The sequence below is a fragment of the Prionailurus viverrinus genome, chromosome B1 (genome assembly GCF_022837055.1).
Source record: "Prionailurus viverrinus isolate Anna chromosome B1, UM_Priviv_1.0, whole genome shotgun sequence".
Classification (NCBI taxonomy): domain Eukaryota; kingdom Metazoa; phylum Chordata; class Mammalia; order Carnivora; family Felidae; genus Prionailurus; species Prionailurus viverrinus.
In genome coordinates this window covers 102,814,466-102,834,743 of record NC_062564.1, presented here as the reverse complement: position 1 = coordinate 102,834,743, position 20,278 = coordinate 102,814,466, and the positions used below count along the sequence as shown (strand labels likewise).

General features: G+C 33.7%; 1 protein-coding gene across 3 annotated transcripts in view; it reads right to left on the bottom strand.

Annotated features, from left to right (window-relative positions):
- The window catches only part of BBS7 (Bardet-Biedl syndrome 7), a 38,153-nt gene that overhangs the window by 7,128 nt on the left and 10,747 nt on the right, over positions 1-20,278 (bottom strand). The window contains exons 1-11 of one of the 3 annotated variants that reach the window (XM_047855441.1): positions 18,470-18,556; positions 16,524-16,657; positions 15,706-15,778; positions 14,929-15,045; positions 13,170-13,300; positions 11,828-11,912; positions 10,746-10,848; positions 8,908-9,100; positions 7,609-7,683; positions 4,296-4,361; positions 43-182 (exon numbers count right to left, since the gene is read on the bottom strand). In XM_047855441.1, the coding sequence (XP_047711397.1) occupies positions 43-182; positions 4,296-4,361; positions 7,609-7,683; positions 8,908-9,100; positions 10,746-10,848; positions 11,828-11,912; positions 13,170-13,300; positions 14,929-15,045; positions 15,706-15,778; positions 16,524-16,634 (1,094 nt within the window). In that variant the 5' untranslated portion in view covers positions 16,635-16,657; positions 18,470-18,556. Of the gene's footprint in view, positions 1-42; positions 183-4,295; positions 4,362-7,608; positions 7,684-8,907; positions 9,101-10,745; positions 10,849-11,827; positions 11,913-13,169; positions 13,301-14,928; positions 15,046-15,705; positions 15,779-16,523; positions 16,658-18,469; positions 18,657-20,278 lie in introns of those variants that run through there. The other 2 variants (XM_047855439.1, XM_047855440.1) reach the window with 2 other exon arrangements.

Sequence of the window (20,278 nt, the reverse complement as noted above, 5' to 3'; positions counted from 1 at the left end):
TGTAATATACTAAAAAATAAACTGCTCCCTTCTTTGTCCTACCTGTCATGATCAATAAAGTGAGTTCTTTGATGGAGTGAAAGGGGTTTGATAAGGTATTGGCGGACCTGACAGGTTTTGGGTTGAATCCTTGGAGTCACATATGCTTGAAGTGTGCCATACTGGCCTTCAATTGAACGAATCTGAGTAAACACAAAAGAAAAGAAAATAAGAATAACCTAGCAACATAACATAAATGTTATCTTTAAAATGTTCAACACAAGTAATCAAGTAATTAGACCTTAATCTCTTCTGTAATATTCTGAAGGAAATAATGACATTTTATTAAACAATTACTTTTTACCACTAGAGTAAAGGAAAATTTAAAAAGCTTTGGCAGGCAAAAGCAAACTCAATCTATCTATAAAAGTTATCCCCACCACATATTTTTAGATGATCTGTCTACACTTAGTAGTGCTGTGTCATTCCAAAAAAAGTACATTCTTACATACTAACCCATCACATCTAAAACCACAAGTGTCTAATATAGTTCATAAGATTCACATCAAAAATGGTTAAAATTTAGACATTTTGTTGAGGTGGATAAGTGAGTTTTTTAAATAACTAAAACTTAAATGTAATACTTCATTTTCTCATAAATAAGGTATTATAGCATATAGCTATTGACAGCTATAAGCTATAACAGCTATATAAGCTGTTGACAGCTATTGACAGCTTATATTGACATATAAGAATCTACTGACAGAAAAAAAAAAGTTTCTAAGAACTTAATTCTTGATTTTCTATGAAAATACAGAAGTATACACCATCTAATGATAACATATTTAGATTAGGAAATTCTTTTGAGTTATTTTAAATATACCTGGTTGGACCTCCTGAGGATTCAAAACACTTAACAGAAAATAAAAATTCATTACACTGTGAAGAATTAATTTTTCAGGAGTTGGAAAGCTGTTCAGCTTCTCCCTCTTGCCCCCCGTCTCCGTTTCTCTCACTTCAAATTCATAGATGGACTGTAGTACTTCTTGTATTACAATGGTAGCTTCTCTAACCATAGCTATATTTTAACATAGCTCTAACCTGGCTATATTTTATTTTATTTTTAATGTTTATTTATTTTGAGAGAGAGGGAGAGCACGCATGCAAGTGAGAGGGGGCAGGGGAGAGAGAGAGAGAGAGAGAGAGAGAGAGAGAGAGAGAGAGAGAGAGACTGACTCCCAAGCAGGCTCCACACTATCAGTGCAGAGCCTGATGTGATGCTCGATCCCATGAACCATGAGATCATGACCTGAGCCAAAATCAAGAGTTGGATGCTCAACTGACTGAGCCACCCAGGTGACCTGCTAGCTGATATTTTAACTCACACTTTTCCTAGCATGTGAGGGGGACAGAAATCAATGTTTTACCTAAATGGGAAAGAGAAATAAAAGTTTAAAGCAAGGTCTTTTGCAAATGTTACACTGCAAATATTGCTCTAAATGGGAAGAGAGGAAAAATAAAAATACAGAAAAGAAATAAAAAATAGATCTGATACAGCTATATTTCAGGGTTTCTTTTTTAAAGGTAAGCTTACACTAGCACATAATTTTTTCCAGAATAAAAAGTCATAATGCTTTGATTATATAAAAATTCATTTTTATTATTAAAAATATAAGCAATACAGAAAAATTAGGATGAACATACAAGTAGCCTGAAATCCTACCACCCAGAAATGATCATGATTGCTATTTTGGTAGTCATACCTTCATACATTTCTCTATGCAGAAGTACAAAAACAAAATCATAATTTCACATGAAGAAATTCTATTTGTATCATAGACATCTTTCTTTTATTTCTAATAGTCACATTTTCCCCTTATCTTTGTCTTTCCTAATGCCATCACCTCCCTCCCACTCCTATCCCACCCATGCTTTCTCCTGTGGCATACGCTATCATACCAGACAGGTATGTTTCTTTTCATACCTTTATTCATATGTAAATAAAATGTATTTACATATATAGGGATTTTACCCACATCTTGTTTTTCATGGAATTCACTCCCTGTTAACAGGAATAGATCAATGCCTTATTTATTGCAGCTGTGTTATATTCCATGGAATGCATAAATAGCTAATTATTCAACCATTCAATTACTGAATGTTCACTTTGGTTCCACTCCTCTGCTTCTACAAGCAATACTGCAGTTAATTAAATACATATCTGTGTGTATAATACTGTGATTTTATTGCTTAAAATAGATTCCTCCAAGTGGGACTATTGCCTGTTTTTCCAAAGCAGCTATAACAATTTTTATTTCCTTCAGCTATGATTTAGAGTGTCTTTTTCTCATCCCTGCCACATGGTGATATTGCTTTTTAAAATTTTTTGCCAGTCTGTTAGATAAGCAGAAAATGTTTTTTGTTATTTTAATTTGAATTTCCCTAACAGTAAGTTAGAACATTTTCTTTTAATATTTGCTAGCTATTTTGACTCCCTCTTGTGTGAACTGAGGCACAGAACATATTCTCTGCCTATTTTCCTTACTGAATAGTTGTTTTTATAACAAGTTAGAGGTAGTTTTACTGATATTCACCCATTACCTAAAAGATAACTAAATTTCCTTCTTTTGAAAAATAATTAGGTACCTAATACATCTATATTTATTTTTTATATATGGCATTAAGATAAGAATCCACTTAATTTTCTTCCAGATATATACCAGTTGTGTTGACACCAATTTTTAAATAGAAATAGTAATTTAACAGAATTTTTCCCTACATAAAAATGTCACGCATAGGCGCACCTGGGTGGCTCAGTTGGTTAAACGTCTAACTCTTGATTTCAGCTCAGGTCATGGTCTCATGGTTGTGAGATCAAGGTCTGCATTGAGCTCTACAGTGGGTGTGAAGCCTGCTTAATGTTTTCTCTCTCCCTCTTCCTCTGCCCCTCCCCCACCTGCACTCTTTCTCTCAAAAAAAAAAAAAGTCATCCATTAAATTTCCATAAATGTATGTTAAGCTCTAGTTCTATACAATTTTATTGCACTCCCTATTTATTTAGGCCTTTTAAATACCCTGCATTATTTTTATTACAGTAGTTTCGTAGTATGTTTTACCATATAAGTTTCACCTTTTTCTTCTTTTTCAGTAGTTTTCTTGCATCTATCATTGCATCCAACTTATAAAAAAGAACATAGCTTTTTAATCTATTTAGGCCTACTTCCCAATTTATTGGCACAGTCTTGTTCAGTGGATATGTAATTTAAAATGTTTAATTAGGTTACATAAAATATGTTTAAGTATAGTCCTTTAGAAATAAATTTATTCCAGTTTTCAATTTTTCTTTCAAAATACACAAAAGTGGACTTACGCAGACTAAAATAAATTGTTTACGGAAAAAAAAACCTACACTTAACTGTAACTTCCTACTAGATGTGAAAAAGTTATTGTATAACATCTCTCTTGAAAAACACAGACTGAATCTCTGAACATCAACAACACTTCTCCAAAACAACCATTCCTTAATTTTTTAGATCATAAATATATCAAAAATAATTTTTAAAAACTCACACAAATTAATTAACTAAATTAGATTTGTGTGCTACAATCAGTATTTAATTATGAAAGAGATTATATTACTAAATTGCTGAAGAAAATACTAAAAGATTTTCTTTAGAAAGATGGTAATGCATGACATTATTGGAACACAATCAGAAAAATCCAAATGGTAGGAAAATATAGGACAAATGCTCAAATACTTCAATAACCAAATTACCTTGTCTGGACCATGACTGGATCAAACAAACTGTAAAAAAAAACTCAGTGAAATCTAAATACTAATATTTGATGAAACTAAGAAATTATTAATTTTTCTTAGGTGTTATAATAGTATTGTGGTTATGTTTTAAAAAATAGTTCTTATCTTTTGGACATATGTACTGAAATATTTACAACTGAAATTTGTAAAAATCTTGTATTTGCTTCAGAATATTTTGGGATAGACAGTGATAGTATAAACAAGAATGTCATGAGTTGATGACTACTGAAGCTGAAGTCATCACTTTTCCATACGTTTGAAACTTTCCAGAACAGAAAATTCGAAAAAAAAATTCTACTAAGAAGAAATTCAGGATTGGTAATTTTAGAGAAGGTGATTGGTTGTGTGCCAATAGCAGAGATAATGGTTTGGTCATCCAACAGTCATTACTTATTTCAGGGAGAAAACAATACAAAGAAGTGATATGATACGTTGCAAGATATACCTAGGGGGAAAAACGTTCAAACTTTCAATTAAAGGTAATGTCAAACATTTTTACCTTGAGTTCCAGCCTTGTGGTATTTGCCTGGCACCGATAAGTGGCGAGAAGAAAGTTGTCATTTGACTAGGAAAAATTCAAAGTTAAGGCAAAGGATAAACTCACATTTTTATAATAATAAAAACATCATCAATAATAATAATGGTTATCATTTATAAAGCACATATCATGTGGGTGACACTGTGCTAAGTGCTTTTTTCTTATTCCTGCAAACAACCCTATGCGAACTTTTACTAAATAAGTTTTTACAGATGGAGAAACTGTAGCATTCGGGTTAGGAAAATTTCCCAAAAGCTCATAAGAAATCAGAATCCAAATGAATACTTTTTTTTTTTTTTAATTTTTTTTTCAACGTTTTTATTTATTTTTGGGACAGAGAGAGACAGAGCATGAACGGGGGAGGGGCAGAGAGAGAGGGAGACACAGAATCAGAAACAGGCTCCAGGCTCCGAGCCATCAGCCCAGAGCCCGACGCGGGGCTCGAACTCACGGACCGCGAGATCGTGACCTGGCTGAAGTCGGACGTTTAACCGACTGCGCCACCCAGGCGCCCCCCAAATGAATACTTTTAAGACACAAGCTCATGCTCTTTCCATCCTGAGTTTCTACAATAACATTTTTTTAATGTTTATTTTGAGGGAGAAAGCGAGGGGGGAGGGGAAGAGGGAGAGGAGAGAGAGAATCCCAAGCAGGCTCCACACTGTCAGTGCAGAGCCCAACACAGAGCTTGAACTCATAACCATGAGATCATGACTTGAGCCAAAATCAAGAGTAGGTCGCTCAAATGACTAAGTCACCCAGGTGCCACTACAATACTTTAAAATATTAATTTTTCTAAAAATTTAACTGACAGCACAAACTTCTAATGTTTATACTATTAAAAGACAAAACATGAATGTCTTTGATTATCCCAAATAGTTATAGAGGACTAAGAAATATCATATCTCTGTATTTCCAGCAAATAGCACAGTGCCTGAGATGATACTGTAAGCATTCAATACATGTTTGTTGAATTAAATCAGACAGGTTACTTCAAATATGATAACTTCCGGAAACTGAATATTAAACTACTAAAAACAGAGAAATATATCTGGGTTGTGAATTGCAAAACCAGACAAAGCAACATGAAATACTTAGTATGCAATTTTCATATACTACTATTTCTCTATTTTTAATAAGTAAATGAAGAAAAAGGATGCTAATATCAAAAAGAAAATTTGAACGTTTTAATTTAAAATCATTTAAATTTAGTAAACAGAATATCAATCAACCTGAAAATAAATATACTTTCGTGTGGTTAAAAACAAATGTTATATACCTAAGTATTTATGAATAAGATGATCAAGGTTAAAATACATGAAATGTCTGGGATTAGGTTTGGGATAGGAGACAAAGGAGAGCATAAAACAAGACTGGCCGTATGTTGAAGTGAACAATGAGTATACTGAGGTTATTATACTATTCTCTCTACTTGTGTATATACTTGAAATCTCCATATTAAGGCTTTTTTTTTTTTAAAGCCATCCTTCTAGAAAATGGGTTTTAAATTAGTATAAAATACTCATTTCAAAGAATCCTGCAATGATGTAAATAGGATGATCTTTCACAGTAATTTAGGAATTAAGATTTTAAGATTAACTTGATTTTTTGAATGAAAATAAAAATGTAGGCTTTAATCTTTTATGTTTTATTCTCAAACAGGGATGACAAACCACACATATTGCATAATACAACTGTGATAAAATCTGTCTCTTTTTTTTAAATGTTGATTCATTTTTGAGAGAGAGACACACACACAGCACAAGTGGGGGAGGGGCAGAGAGAGAAGGAGACACAGAATCCCAAGCAGGCTCCAGGTCTGAGCTGCCAGCACAGAGCCCGACACGGGGCTCAAACTCACAAGCTGTGAGATCATGACCTGAGCTGAAGTCAGACGCTCAACCGACTGAGCCACCCAGGCGCCCCTGATAAAATCCCTTATTCTCAAACAGGGATGACAAACCATACACACTACATAATACAACTATGAAAAATCTTTCTTAAAAGAAAAGCTTTACTATAAAATTATATTAAAAACTATTCCCAAATATAGCTATCAACTTTGTTCTTCATCTACTCTTTTTATTCTTCCCTTCAAAAAAAAATTTTTTTAATGTTTATTTATTTTTGAAGAAGAGAGAGAGACAGAGTGTGAGTGGGGGAGGGGCAGAGAGAGAGGGAGACACAGAATCCGAAGCAGGCTCTGGGACACGAGGCTCAAATTCACAAACCGCAAGATCATGACCTGAGTCACAGTCAGAGGCTCAACTGACTGAGCCACCCAGGCACCCCTATTCCTCCCTTTTTTATATGTATAATGACTTGCCAACTCTAATCATCATCTCCTGCTCTGGCTTGCCTTCTCCAGAACAACCGTTCCAGACCTTATTTTCCCTAACTTCTCTCCAGGAGCCACACTTAGTTCTGGGACTGCTAGTGTGTGCTAGTACTGAACATAAAGAAGTGATATATTAAGCATATCCAAAAGCTCTGATACAATCTCATCCAAGATACTTTACACATGGTAAGTACCCACCAAATGTCTGCTAAATAAAGGTTAAGCAAGATTCAACAAGCCCAGAAATGGTGAAAAAGAACAAGCAGAAGAAACAGACCATGTTCAAATGTAGGAATGTGTGAAACTATATAGCATTTTCAAGAAATTTTAAGAACTTCAGTTTGGCAGCAATAATGTGCATGGGAGGGAAGGTAGCAGCTGGTAAGAGATCAGCTAGAGATGTAATCAAGAGCTGAATCATGGAAAGCTGTTATGCCACAATGAGGAATCTGACTTATATGCAGCAGGAAATAAGGAATCTTTAAAGGTTTTGAAAAAAGAAATGACATGGTGATATTTACATTTTAGGAAGACCTCTCTGGTGGCGGTGTGCAGCAGAGCCTGGAGGTGAGAGGCAATACTGGAGATAGAAAAACTGATAGATGAGTAGTTCAAACAAACATGGTAAGGGCCTGAAAAGTTAACAGAAGTGGAAATGAAGCAGAGTAGAGACATAGGAGCCAAGGACATAGACTGGCAAAAAATAGTGACTAACTGGATTTAACAGATCAGAGAAAGGAAGGAATCTAGGACAACACCCCAGTTTTCTGGATTATCTGAAAATAGGGGAAATGAGCTGAAACAGATTTTGAGGGAAAGGTTATGAAAAACAGATTGAAGAAACATTAAACCTTAGTAGCATTTATTAGGCTTTATTCAAAATGGTATAATAGAAATGAAAAAGTGTCTGAAAAATTCTTGATACTTTTTACTCACCTCAGAATCACAGCTGCTAAAGCTGACAACAGCAGAATTTTTATCCACATCAAGTAAATCTATTGGAACATCACTCTACAGTCAATATTAAAAAAAAAAAAATGGTTCAGATGGAAAGCTAAAAAATTTACAAAACATTATTTTCTCTTAGGGTTCTCTTTAGTTCTAGTTCATGTTCATCTTTAAATTTGAGCATATGAATTCTCTTAATTTACATTTGATAATGTACTTCTAGAAAATCAATGCAATAAAAAATAAATGTTATATCACAATGTTTATTTTTTTCTAATTTGGACTATTAGAGATCATAAACGATCATCTCTCACCACCCCCTTAAAAGTATAATCTTTCTACCTATTTTTGTCAATGCTAAAAATGTTACCATAGTCTAAAAATAATAATATGGCCATTCTGATTCTATCAGTTCATTTTTATCAGTTTAGTTTTTACCTGCATCACAAAAATGAGATAATTTTTGGTCTCCTCTAGAGAGGTAGTTCCTAGGGCACTGTTGATGTACTCAGTTCTATCTAAATGGTGCTCCTAGAGTTGTGTAATGCAGCCCTTATGCTAGCATTACCTACGACAGATTTCAGCCTTTAAATTTTAATTAATAATCTGATCTCTCCCCCACATCTTTTTAAACATTATCTTCTTTCTCCACTTTATTCTCTTCTCATCTTCTTATGGGTTTTCCATCTTTTGCTTGTTTTCCATTCATCCTACTACCATCCTTTCCCACTCCCTGAATATCTTACAATGTAAAGAAAGACTGATTAAATATATTATTGAATGGAGTTGTGTATTATTACCCCTATATTTCACCTTTTGGGAATATCTACTTTGTCTACGGACCTACCCAGAAACTGGTGGTTAATGAGCAAGCTGTACTGTAAGCTACCATTTTAGAATTGAGAGCTTAAAAAAAAGATTCTAATAAGGGCATTAAATACTGCAGTTTTCTAAATCGCATCTCTTAAAATTCTCTTAAGATCGCCAAAGAACAAAACCCTTACTGTTCTTTTTGATGCTTCTTAAAACTTAAGTCCATCAATCTTTCGTTTAATACTTACAGGATAAATAAAAAGTAAAGATATAACTTAGATAATCTATGAGCAAACTGATTATCTAATAGAAGATTAGATAAACCTTTAAAATTACTATCTAAGCTAAATGCAATTTAAAAGAAAAACACTTAAAATTACTGTCTAAAATTAAGTGTTCAATAATAATTAGTGCATACGGCTGGTCTGCAAAATAGATCCAATCACAAAACAAAGAAATTAGACACTGGCTTACCTGTATTAAGACATTATCTATTGCTGTCTGCACCTCTAAGATGAGGCTGTAGCTGGCATCATCTTTATTTAATGTAAACTTGTCATTTACACTAAATGAAGGTACTGCTGATTTTGCTTTGCTTGATTGGGAAGACTGTTGATATTTCTCTCTTTCCTGTAGTACCTTATACTGCAGATGTTCCAGTTCACTCCTAGAGAAAATATATACAACTGTCACCTATAAGTATAAACATTTGAAGTCCTTAGAATGATTACAAGAATTTGAGACATTTACTTGTGCAAAACGGATTTTTATTAGTTGAACTAGAACTATGACACTAATACAAAGTTTTGTTTCTATGACTAACCAAACAATTCCACATTATTTATCTCTAATCTAAAAATTAAAACTCAGTCCCATACCAGCAATATTAATAAAGAGTTGTAACTATCAAGGCAAGCTGAAAATAATCAGTTCTAACACACAAATCTAGTTATAGTTAGTCAGAAGAGAAACTAATTGTACTGGAGCAGAGAAATATGTTAGACTTAATTTGAAGAAACAAAATGTGTAAAACCAGTAAATATGTGCCTTTCAGTAAAAATTAGGTGAAACAGACAAAATAAGAAGGAGGCTGTGGAGTACGAACATTTTGGGGACCATAAGATGATCATGAGCCAGTGGTACAGCTGAGTTTCTTCTATCAAGTGTTTAAAAGGATTCTGCTGACCTTCAACTGTACAGACATTGCTTCATTGCTTAGAGTCACTTCAGTTAAAGGGAAACAACATATGCAAATGTAGCAACTAGTAACTGAGAAACAACAACATGAGGCTTAGCCAGCCCCAATTTAGGGGAAAAAATCTGGGTAAGAGCTTGGAAAGGATTTGTGCGATAAACAAAACAAAGGAAAAGATTCATTCGTACAAGAAATATTTACTTAGAGCCTCATATGTACCTATGTTGCAGGTGCTGAATGAACAAAACAGACATAAGCTTCTCATGAGCTTACATTCCACTGGAATCAGGAGGGACAGACTTGGTTATAAATGTAAGGTATACTGACGATGTGAGAGAATAGCCATTAATTCTACTTGGTTTCCTTATTGCATGAACGTTGGAGCTTGAAGTCCAGGTGGCTTTGCTAAACTGGCTTGTGATAAACCTGTGGTGTGGCTTTAGTGAACTAGTACTTGTGGCATTTTGCTGCCTTAAAAACTTAAGTAGCCCTCAACTACCACCAAAAATAAAAATAGATCAGCCCTCACTGCCCCCAAGAGGTTGGTAAGGGTTGAAGTAGGGAGAGCAGTCATTAGAAGTTTCAGCAACTCCCACTTCTTCACTGTATGAAGCAAATTTACTTGAGTCTGGGGTCTCTTTTCATAGGATTTGTCAAATTGAACAAGCCACAAAAGCAATCCCTGTGTCTAAAAGAGTCAACATTACTCATTTCCAGTAAGAAAACTGATAAGCCAATGTTACAGATTCATAAGGGTCCACAAGAGCAGTAAACAGTACAATTAAGAAGGAATACAGTTGTCTGTGTTGGTCTCTTTCTAATGTCTGTGAAAAAACAAAACACTACAACTATCTATAAACAAATTAAAAATGTAATTTTTGATCTAGGAAAAAGTCAGTATAGAAAAAAGTAATAATATGTATATAAATAATATAAAAAGTATATTTATAACTTTAAAATACTAATTAGCACTTACTGCAAATTTTCTCAAACTGATAAATTTAATTTAAAAAGGTGATAAAATAATTAATTGTATAATTCCTTCCAATAAAATATAAGAACTACACAGTTCATGAAATAAAAAAAAAAAAAAGCAAACAAAAAAATCCAAAACTACCTTAAGTTAGAAATTTTATTTTGCATCTCCTGATTAATTTTTACTTCTTCTCCTGGTCCACTTTCCTTATGCATAGGCTCTGTTGTCAGACCTGTAACCCAGCCTGCAGAGATGAATTAAATTGTGCACCATTAAGTGCTGCTAGTATTAAAAGAAACCCCAATATACATGCCCCTTTGTCCACCAACATCAACCTCATTTAGTCCTAGGACTTATTCTCCTTCAAAAAACAAGACAAAACAACAAAATATATCAAGCTGGAAAATACTGAAGCCATAAACTACATAATAAACATTTGTGATACTATTTTTATTTTGTGTAAACTACTATAATACTATGATTAAAGAAATCTTTCACTTCTCAATTTATAGTTTTAGTTTTCAAGTATGGAATAAGTCAACACAATTCTAGCAAGTTCAAATATACCTGATGAATTAGAACTGTCCTTCAAAAATCATGTTTATGGAAAGTTAAACTCTCACATTGGCTATTTTAAGAATGTAAAATAATCACTAACTCAAAAGCAAGGGAATTTTTATAAGAAATATAGACAATAACAAAACAAACTAAAGTTCAGTAAATACTTCTTTTTAAACCAAAGAATATCATTTAATTTTCAAAGATTAAGTAGAGTATGCTAAGTACTCCATTATTCACATATTACCTCTTTTATAAACCAATACACCCACTCCTTCCCTCCTTAGTTTTTAACCAGTAAAGGTTTTAATGCTGTAGGTAAGACTGATTTACTAATAACACTTTTTTTAAAAAAGTTATCATCAAAAATAATTTATTAAGGGACGCCTGGGTGGCTCAGTCAGGTAAGTGTCTGACTCTTGATTTCAGCTCAGGTCACGATCTCAGGATTGTGAGATTGAGCCCTGTGTTGGGCCCTGGGCTGAGCATGGAGCTTGCTTGAGATTCTCTCTCCCTCTCTCTCTCTCTGCTCCTCCCCCACTCATGCTTGCTTGCTCTCATGCTCTCTCTCTCAAAATTAACATTAAATAATAACATTAAAAAATTTTATTAAATGTATATTTTTTCTTAATGGTTCTTTCTTTACCTATTACCATTTCCCTTACCTGAATACGTGGATACCACAATTTCATCATAGCCTTCTTTCCCTACACAACCACCCTGGATAGATGTGACACTTTCAGACAACATCTAAAATAAATTTAAGATCAAGTACTTCATTAATAGCCAAAAAGTTCACAGACATATTAAAATAAGCCATCAAACCTATTTTCTTCCCTCCAGACATTCAACATACATTTATTGAATACTTATCATTGGAAACACTGAGATTGGAGAGGCAAAAATCCTGCACAAATGGCAGAAAATTCCAGTGCTTTTAAATTTGGGGGAAAGAAGACTGAAAATGACTCATATATGTGTGTGTAGCACTCAGCCACAGTAGCCACATAATGAGCAAAAATCATTTATTTATATAAAGAGGTTTTTTTTTAAAAATTACATAAGCAAAACTCCCAATATGTTTAGTCTATCATCTGAATTCTACATACCACCTCTCATGTGTTTTTTCCAAATAGTTTTTGGAAATGAACAAAGAATGAAGTTTTTTAGATGAATAAAGGAGATGATAGCCTCTATGAAACCTTTAGGGAATTTTTATTCCCATATTATCTATGTAATACCTTTATCTATATATCAAAACATCTGTATTTGCTGATCTACAGTTAAAGCTGGGACTGAGGGGAAGCACTAGTTGTGAAATCAGACAAAGAAAACTTGATACTGGTTGTGGTTTTTGTTGTTGTTTTTTTTTTTAAAACAGCCTCAATCCATCCTGCATAAGGCAGGATGGGAAACCCTGGACTAGAGAACACCACTTCATGAAAACGAAAGATTCATTTTACAGCAGACTGATTCTCCATGTAACTCCGTACCTTGGCATAAACAAGCTTAACTACATTAAAATCCGTGAACTAAAATTACTCATATTTAGTAATTCTTCTCATTTGGTAAAGTCTTGGGTGGTGAGAAGTGAAATTGCAACTTTTCTCTCTGCTCAAGGATATTTTGATATTGTTCTAACAACATGAGTTTATTCCTAAAACATTATTACTTTAAAACAACAGTCTTGTTTGTTACCCAAACATATAAATGTTACTCCTGTAATCCACTATGCATTGTAGAAACTAAGGCAAAATAATTAAAGTTCAGATATACAATATTTAGAAACCAAATGAAGAAGCAATTTATTATTTATCTGGAAGGCAATAGTCTATTATTCAAACATAAGAGCAGTCTAGAGAAGATTTTGATAACATCAAAGCAGGAATATTCTAAGCCAAACACAAGATTTTAATATATTTAATTTAATAAAACCCAAAACATCACAATCATCTCTATAATTATTTGATGAATATAAGCATATATAGTCTTTTTAAATGAACTGACCTGATCAAATCGTAGAACAGGCTCATTTGTATTGTCAAAACTATACACTTGTACCACTCCATCATCTCTCCCAACAAGTAAATCTTTAACCCCATCACCCACAATGTCAAAGCTGTCAACACACAAAATACCTTTAAAAAAGATGATAGAGGTGACAAGTTATTAATAAAACTAATATTAGGGCCAAGTACAGACAAAGTAAGGCTGAAAACATGTATATACTGAATCAGAATGGGAAAACAAATAACAGAAAACTTGAAGCATAATCAGGTATCCCCTTTTCTGCCCACATTCAGCCATTTCCAAGACTTTAAATATAATCTAAATGGAAATGGCTCATAAGTTTTTATCTCTAGCTCTGGCCTCTCCCCAGAGCTCCAGACTTCTACATCCAAGATCCTATACAGCATCTTTTTTGAGACGTCCATTTGCATCTCAAATGTCCTATGCCCCAAAGAAAATTCTTCATTCCCCTTCAGCGCACCCCATCAATGGTCCTTCCCCAAACTCTCCTCATCTCAGTAAGGTATCACCCAGTTGTTCAGGGCAAAAATCTAGACTACATCTCTGATTCCTGTCTTTGTCTCACTGCCCAGACCAAATCCCTTAGCAAATCTTAACAGCTCTATCTCCAAAATATATACTGAAATTGAGTCCTTCCCATTTCCAACTACCATTAGCCTAGCTCAGGCCACTTATCTGTAGTCTAGACTAAAATAAATTATAGCAACTATAACAATGACTTCCTAACTGATCGCCACACTTTCAATTTTGAGCTGCTTCCCCCAGATCCATTCTCCCTGGTATGTTTTTTGTTTTGTTTTGTTAGATTAGATCATATCATACTCCCACTTACAATTCTCCAAAGATTTCCCACTGCACATAGATAAAAATTCAATCCTTTTCCAAGGTCCACAAGGACCTACATGATTTGGCCCTATGCTAAGTCTCTGACTTGTCTTGTCATGCTAATGCATTTAGCCACACTGACCTTCCCTTTGCTCCTCAAATGAATCAAGTTTACTTATGCCTCAAGTCCTCAGCCCTGATTTTTTCCTCTTTCTGGAGCATAATTTTCCCCCCAATTTTTACATTACTAACTCCTTTTCTTATGAATCAGATCTCGGCTCAAATTTCACCTTTTATAAGACACCTTCCATTACCACCCAGTCTAAATTTAGTTTTCTTCCTTCTACCTATCACTAATGTATCACTGTCTGATATTTTTTTCAGATGAGTTAGATGAAGTTATCTATTTATTCATTTGTTTATTCTCTGTCTCCCCTAACAAGTATTTGTTGAAGGAATAAATGAATACATGAATAGAATTACTATACCTATAAATAGCCATCTTACTACTTTCTAAGTCAGATATAAATTTCCTCAGAAAGGTATAAATCCTTTAGAAAACCGGAATATTCCGACTCACTATACTTCTTCCTTGCTTAATATCAAATATTCCTAAATTCCAATTAATTTCCTACACCAAACAGTGAGTAATGGATTTGATACTATGGATGGACATTAGCCCACAAAAGCCTACCTATCCTAAATTACCATTAACATTTCTTAATTAAAAAATGATGCCAAAGTATGACAGACCTGCTAAATAAACAAAGAGTAAATAAATCTGAGGTGGCTCTGTAAATTGTTAAGCTTACCAAATACTGTGAATAAATAAAACAGAATGAACTATATAAAATTTAGGATATTTAATAATGAATGACATTTCAGAATCCAAACTACATCAAAAACATACCTCCCAGCTTTTTCTCATTTCGAATTTCCCACTTGTGTATCGGTTTGGAGGTAGTGATCTGAATAAGCCCAAGTTTTCCATCTGATGTTCCAAACAAAAGGTCTTCTCCAGAGTCACCTAGTTTATAATTAAAGTTAACATGTTAGGGGCACCTGGGTGGCTCAGTCGATTAAGTGTCCGACTTCAGCTCAGGTCATGATCTCACGGTTGGTGGGTTCGAGCCCTGCGTCAGACTCTGTGCCGACAGCTCAGAGCCTGGAGCTTGCTTCAGATTTTGTGTCTCTCTCTCACTCTGTCCCTACCCCACTCATGCTCTGTTTCTGTCTCAAAAATAAATAAACATAAAAAAAAATTTTTTTAAGTCAACATGTTATACTTATCTCATGACTCATAAGATCTACTTAAAACTGAAAAAATTTTCATATACATGGACTTTAATGTAAAAATATCATTTAAAAAATATAAAAAGACAGAAAACTTAATTTTGGAGGATGGTTATATAGTCACAGAATTTTATAAACTAAGAGATAAGACCCTTCCTCATCATCTAATTTTAAGATGAGGACACTAAAAATTAAAGTTCAACAATTCATTATTGTTAGTTACTGGCAAGTTATCAGACTACTGTCTCAATTCCAGTTCATTAACATATAGTTACATTATTAAAAACTTAACATACAGTTAAATGATTAACTATACTTAATATATAGTTAAATGATTAAAAACCTGAAATATCTAGACTTAATATAACACACTTCCTTATTTTATTGTGATTACCGCCATTTCCGTTGTGTAGTGCTAAAACAGTAGGTGGGCCAGGAACTTCAGTTTCATACATCACATCAGATCCCTGAAGAAGAACAAGTATTTTAAAACTGAAACAGAACATAAATTTAGTATACATACTCCTTGATAACATCAGTATTCATATAAAGAAAAACTCTAGAATAAAACTGCTGAAAATAGTTAGACTGTGATTATTAACTTGCATTTCTTTAGCAATTTTGTATATGTTAGCTCATTTTAAAATATATAATATTTAAAGATCACGAAGAAATATTTAAAATACTCAACACTTAGAAAAGTTTTCAGTTTAAATACTTTGTTTGCCCAAAAACTTGACACTGGTAAATTTTCCTATCAAAGCTTTCCAGGAATAAGTTGTTTGTTCTGTTTTCTTTAACTCAGAGCACAAATATTTAAACAGACCCAAAGTTACTTCCTAAGAAAAAGACAAGCCCAGGGGCTCAATTTTGCTTCCTGAAAAATGTGAATGAAGTTTGCCACCCTAGTCCCAGAGTGGTAGCAGACATGTGTCATCTAAGGCAGAAAATAGCCCCTACCTAACCCTCAACCTGATTCTCATCGTCAACCTTAAGAGGTCGTCCAGGTTCTCAGGATGGTAACTGACACAAGAAGGTTATGCAGATTTTTTTTTTTCAACAGGACTTCTCACTCTTTAATGTGCCATTACACTTTTTGATACTCCAAGAAGGTAGGTGGTGAGTACCACCAGAACAGCAATATCCAACATCTAGGGTGTTATCTCTTAGGGTAGCACATTGAATGTATTGTTTCATTTAGTTGGATAATACCAGCAGGTGGGTTCTCAGTGTTTTCATTGTACAGAAGAAGAGACTGAAGTTGGGAGCAGTTAACTTGACATAGTCACATGGCCAATAAGTATTTGGGTACTTCCAAAACATATTCCAGTAAGAGGCAGAATGACCTGTTATTTAGATAAGAAAATAAGTTACGTCCATTTGTTTGTCTTTTTTAAAATTTTGCCTCTTCCAATGTTTTCATTTAGTACACAGTATTTTGTGAAGCTATCAAAGAATAGGGTACTTATAAGTATCTACACTTACATGGAAAAAATAACTATGATAAATCATTCAACGAAAAAAAATGTGAAATTATAGTAAATATGTAATGAACTTTTTGTTAAATTAAATATATATAGAATATATAAAAGTCATGTGCTTTATCTTTTATTTATAATTACATTTGAAATTTCATATATATCAACTATATAAACACAAAAGAATCCACAAGAAAACTGTTTAAAAAAAGGCTACTTCTGGGGCAATGGATAATGAGCAGTAAAGGGGAGGAAGGACGTATGAAGGGCAGAGCAAAGGCTTCAAGCTGTAATTTCCCACAAATCCTTACTGAATTCTTTATTTTTACAGCAAGTACACGGATCTCTTCTAGTTAAACAAAGCAGAATCCTAGAATCAGCTGGAACAACTTCTAACTGAATTCTAGCCAGCTCCTGTTTAAAAGCCTTATTCAGGGGCGCCTGGGTGGCGCAGTCGGTTAAGCGTCCGACTTCAGCCAGGTCACGATCTCGCGGTCCGTGAGTTCGAGCCCCGCGTCGGGCTCTGGGCTGATGGCTCGGAGCCTGGAGCCTGTTTCCGATTCTGTGTCTCCCTCTCTCTCTGCCCCTCCCCCGTTCATGCTCTGTCTCTCTCTGTCCCAAAAAAAGTAAAATAAAACGTTGAAAAAAAAATTTTTAAAAAAAGAAAAAATAAATAAATAAAAGCCTTATTCAAAGAATTCATATTTGGGAGTACAGGCTACGGAAGACATTAATTATTCATCTCTCTAGAATGAATCTTGAACATTATCTTCCCTTGGCAGGGGGGTGGGGGGGGGCGGGGAGAACCTCATAGAACCATTGGATTTTTCCTTCTATAAAAGGACTAATACCAAGAAATGGCCATCTGACTATGAAATTCCAAAGAATGAGATAGCCTGTGATGGCACAGAATAAACAGCAAGATTTTTTATTCAACTGCACTATCATTAGCCCAAGTTTCTGATCCAAATAATCCACCTGTTCTATGTTATTTGCATTAAACTTTATTTTATGGATCCTGGTGTTTGTATGTATGTGTATTTTATTGAAAGTCACTTTTGAAGAGACATAGGTGTAACTATTATACTAATAACAATACCTTATGCATCATGGTTTTTAATAGAAATATAAGGACAATAAAATGATTTTTCCCTCTATCATTCATTTATTCATCCAACAAGTATTTACTGAGTGCTTATTTTGTTGCACATACTGTCATAAATATGGAATATAACTCAAATGATACATCCTTTGATCTCAACTATTCCTTCTTTGTTAAAGCCTAAAATCCGCTCCCCAACCCAATTTCCTTCATTTATTTGATTTTGGCAGGGAGGGAAGGGTAATGGAGGAAGAAAGCCAAAAAAAAAAAAAAAAAGCTGCAAAGGGTTCTATAGCAAAGGCAGTCATTCAAACTGGACTAACTCAGAAATTATGTATGGGACTGGGAGGAAGCATCCTTTTTCCCATGTATGCCTAAAACTCACCAAAGATCTTAATACATTTGGCTCAAGTTAAAAAAAAATTAGCATACCAATTAAAAGGCATTTTTTCCAGATATAATTTTAAGTAAGACATTTAAAGCGGTAGTAATAAGTAATTTAACTTAAATACACATTGTTCAGTAATACTTATTTAACATAAACTATGAAAAACTATAAAAATGCAAATCACAGAAACCTGTAAAACTCTGAGCACTCTGTCCTGGCAGGCCAATACTGGTGTAATACTAGGTAATCTTTCCACTGGAAGGCAGATGACGTCATTGATTTTGTCCCCAGAAAGGTAATAATGCTGGTCTTTGCAGTCACAATAATGGTTATAGATGTAACTTGCACTGAGAAAGAGGTCTGAGCCAGATATATGCCTGAGAACATTAAAAGTAATATAAAATATCCATATTTTTAAAAATAAGCATAGAAAACTCCTGAACTTTTATGAGATGAAAATAAGTTTATACAGTTTCTATCATTTTATCACAGACTTAAAGAATAGATATTTTTCCCCCTCATTTCCCCCACTTAATTTTAGCCTTTAGGTATAACATTGATTTTGAAAGCTGTGAAGACCTTAAGGTCTTAGGCATCTCAAAAATTAAGCTCAGAAAAAATGAAAACAAAGACAATGATAATTTAACTGTCTATATCTGAAGACAATTTGAAAAAAGGAACTTTTTTTAAATGTGTACTATGTGACAAGCACTGTCCTAAATGATTTACATGTATTACATGGATTAGCTTAATCCTCATAATGTTATAAAGCAGGGACCATTATTATTCCTTTTGACAGAGAACAATAAAATGTTAGGTAACTTGCCTAATGGCACACAACCAGTAGTGGAGTAGACTGCATTAGGTAGCTTTTAGCTTTAGAGTTAGCTTTCCTACTACTTTTCTGAACTGTCTAGCAAAGGCTGTTGGAAATGAATCTACTTTAAATGGTAAACAGTGAAAAAAATGATTTCATTAGATCTTTATCTTGAAAAAAAATGAAAAACATTCATTTTAAATTATATTTAATAAAATGTAGGCAATAATCATAACAACATTCTAATTCTATATCGAATCCAGTTTTCACTTGGGGAGCTGAAACTTGACAAAAATTATATACTAGTATATTACCTTTCACTTGTAGACTGCTATAACCATAAAGAAGGTGATAATAAAGAAGGTAATTTTATTTGAAGGTTTATTTGAAGGTGAAACTTCTAAAGTCTAGTTAAAAAGTTTTGGAATTGAAATTATTTCTTATCCTATAATTATCCTCATTGATTTTCTCTTCTTCAATTATCACTTAAGTGGTCTCACTCTGTGGCTCTGCATATGATTTCAGTAGTCCTCAATATCATTTTTATCAACTAACAAAATTCTTTTTCAAGACTTAAAGTTTCATCTAGAAATCCATCTGTATTACATTTGCAATTATATTGCAGTTACACATTTTCCAAAGTACTGCTTACAATCACTATTGTTGACAAGAGCAGGGATAGATGGAAACGTTAAGCAGGGAAGGGATGCATGAGTGGTAACCAACTTGTAAGTTGTTGTAAGTGCTCTCTTACTGAATCTTGCCAAGTTATAACCTTGCTTTCCTATGCACCCTTATAAATTTGGGGATTCAGACAATAAATTTTCAAAAATTAAGTAAAGATCTTCTCCATCCTGCCACTGCCACTCCAATAAAAACATTTAAGAAACTAGCAAAAGCGATTATTGTCTAGGAAATTCCTTATCTTTCTCAAACCTTTGCCCACATATCCTTCTGAATGTGAGTTATGCTAATTATTAATGTATTACTTTGATTTTAGTATTTTACAATTATCATTGACCATGTCTATCTACAAAAGCATTTCAAAAGTATTCTATTCTTATTAAACCACTGAACTCACTCCCATGTACCACTGTTTAAATCTTACCTAATCTCACCAAACCAAAGTTTTGCGGCTTGGATGTCAGGACATGAGACATGCATTATACAGAATTATACAGG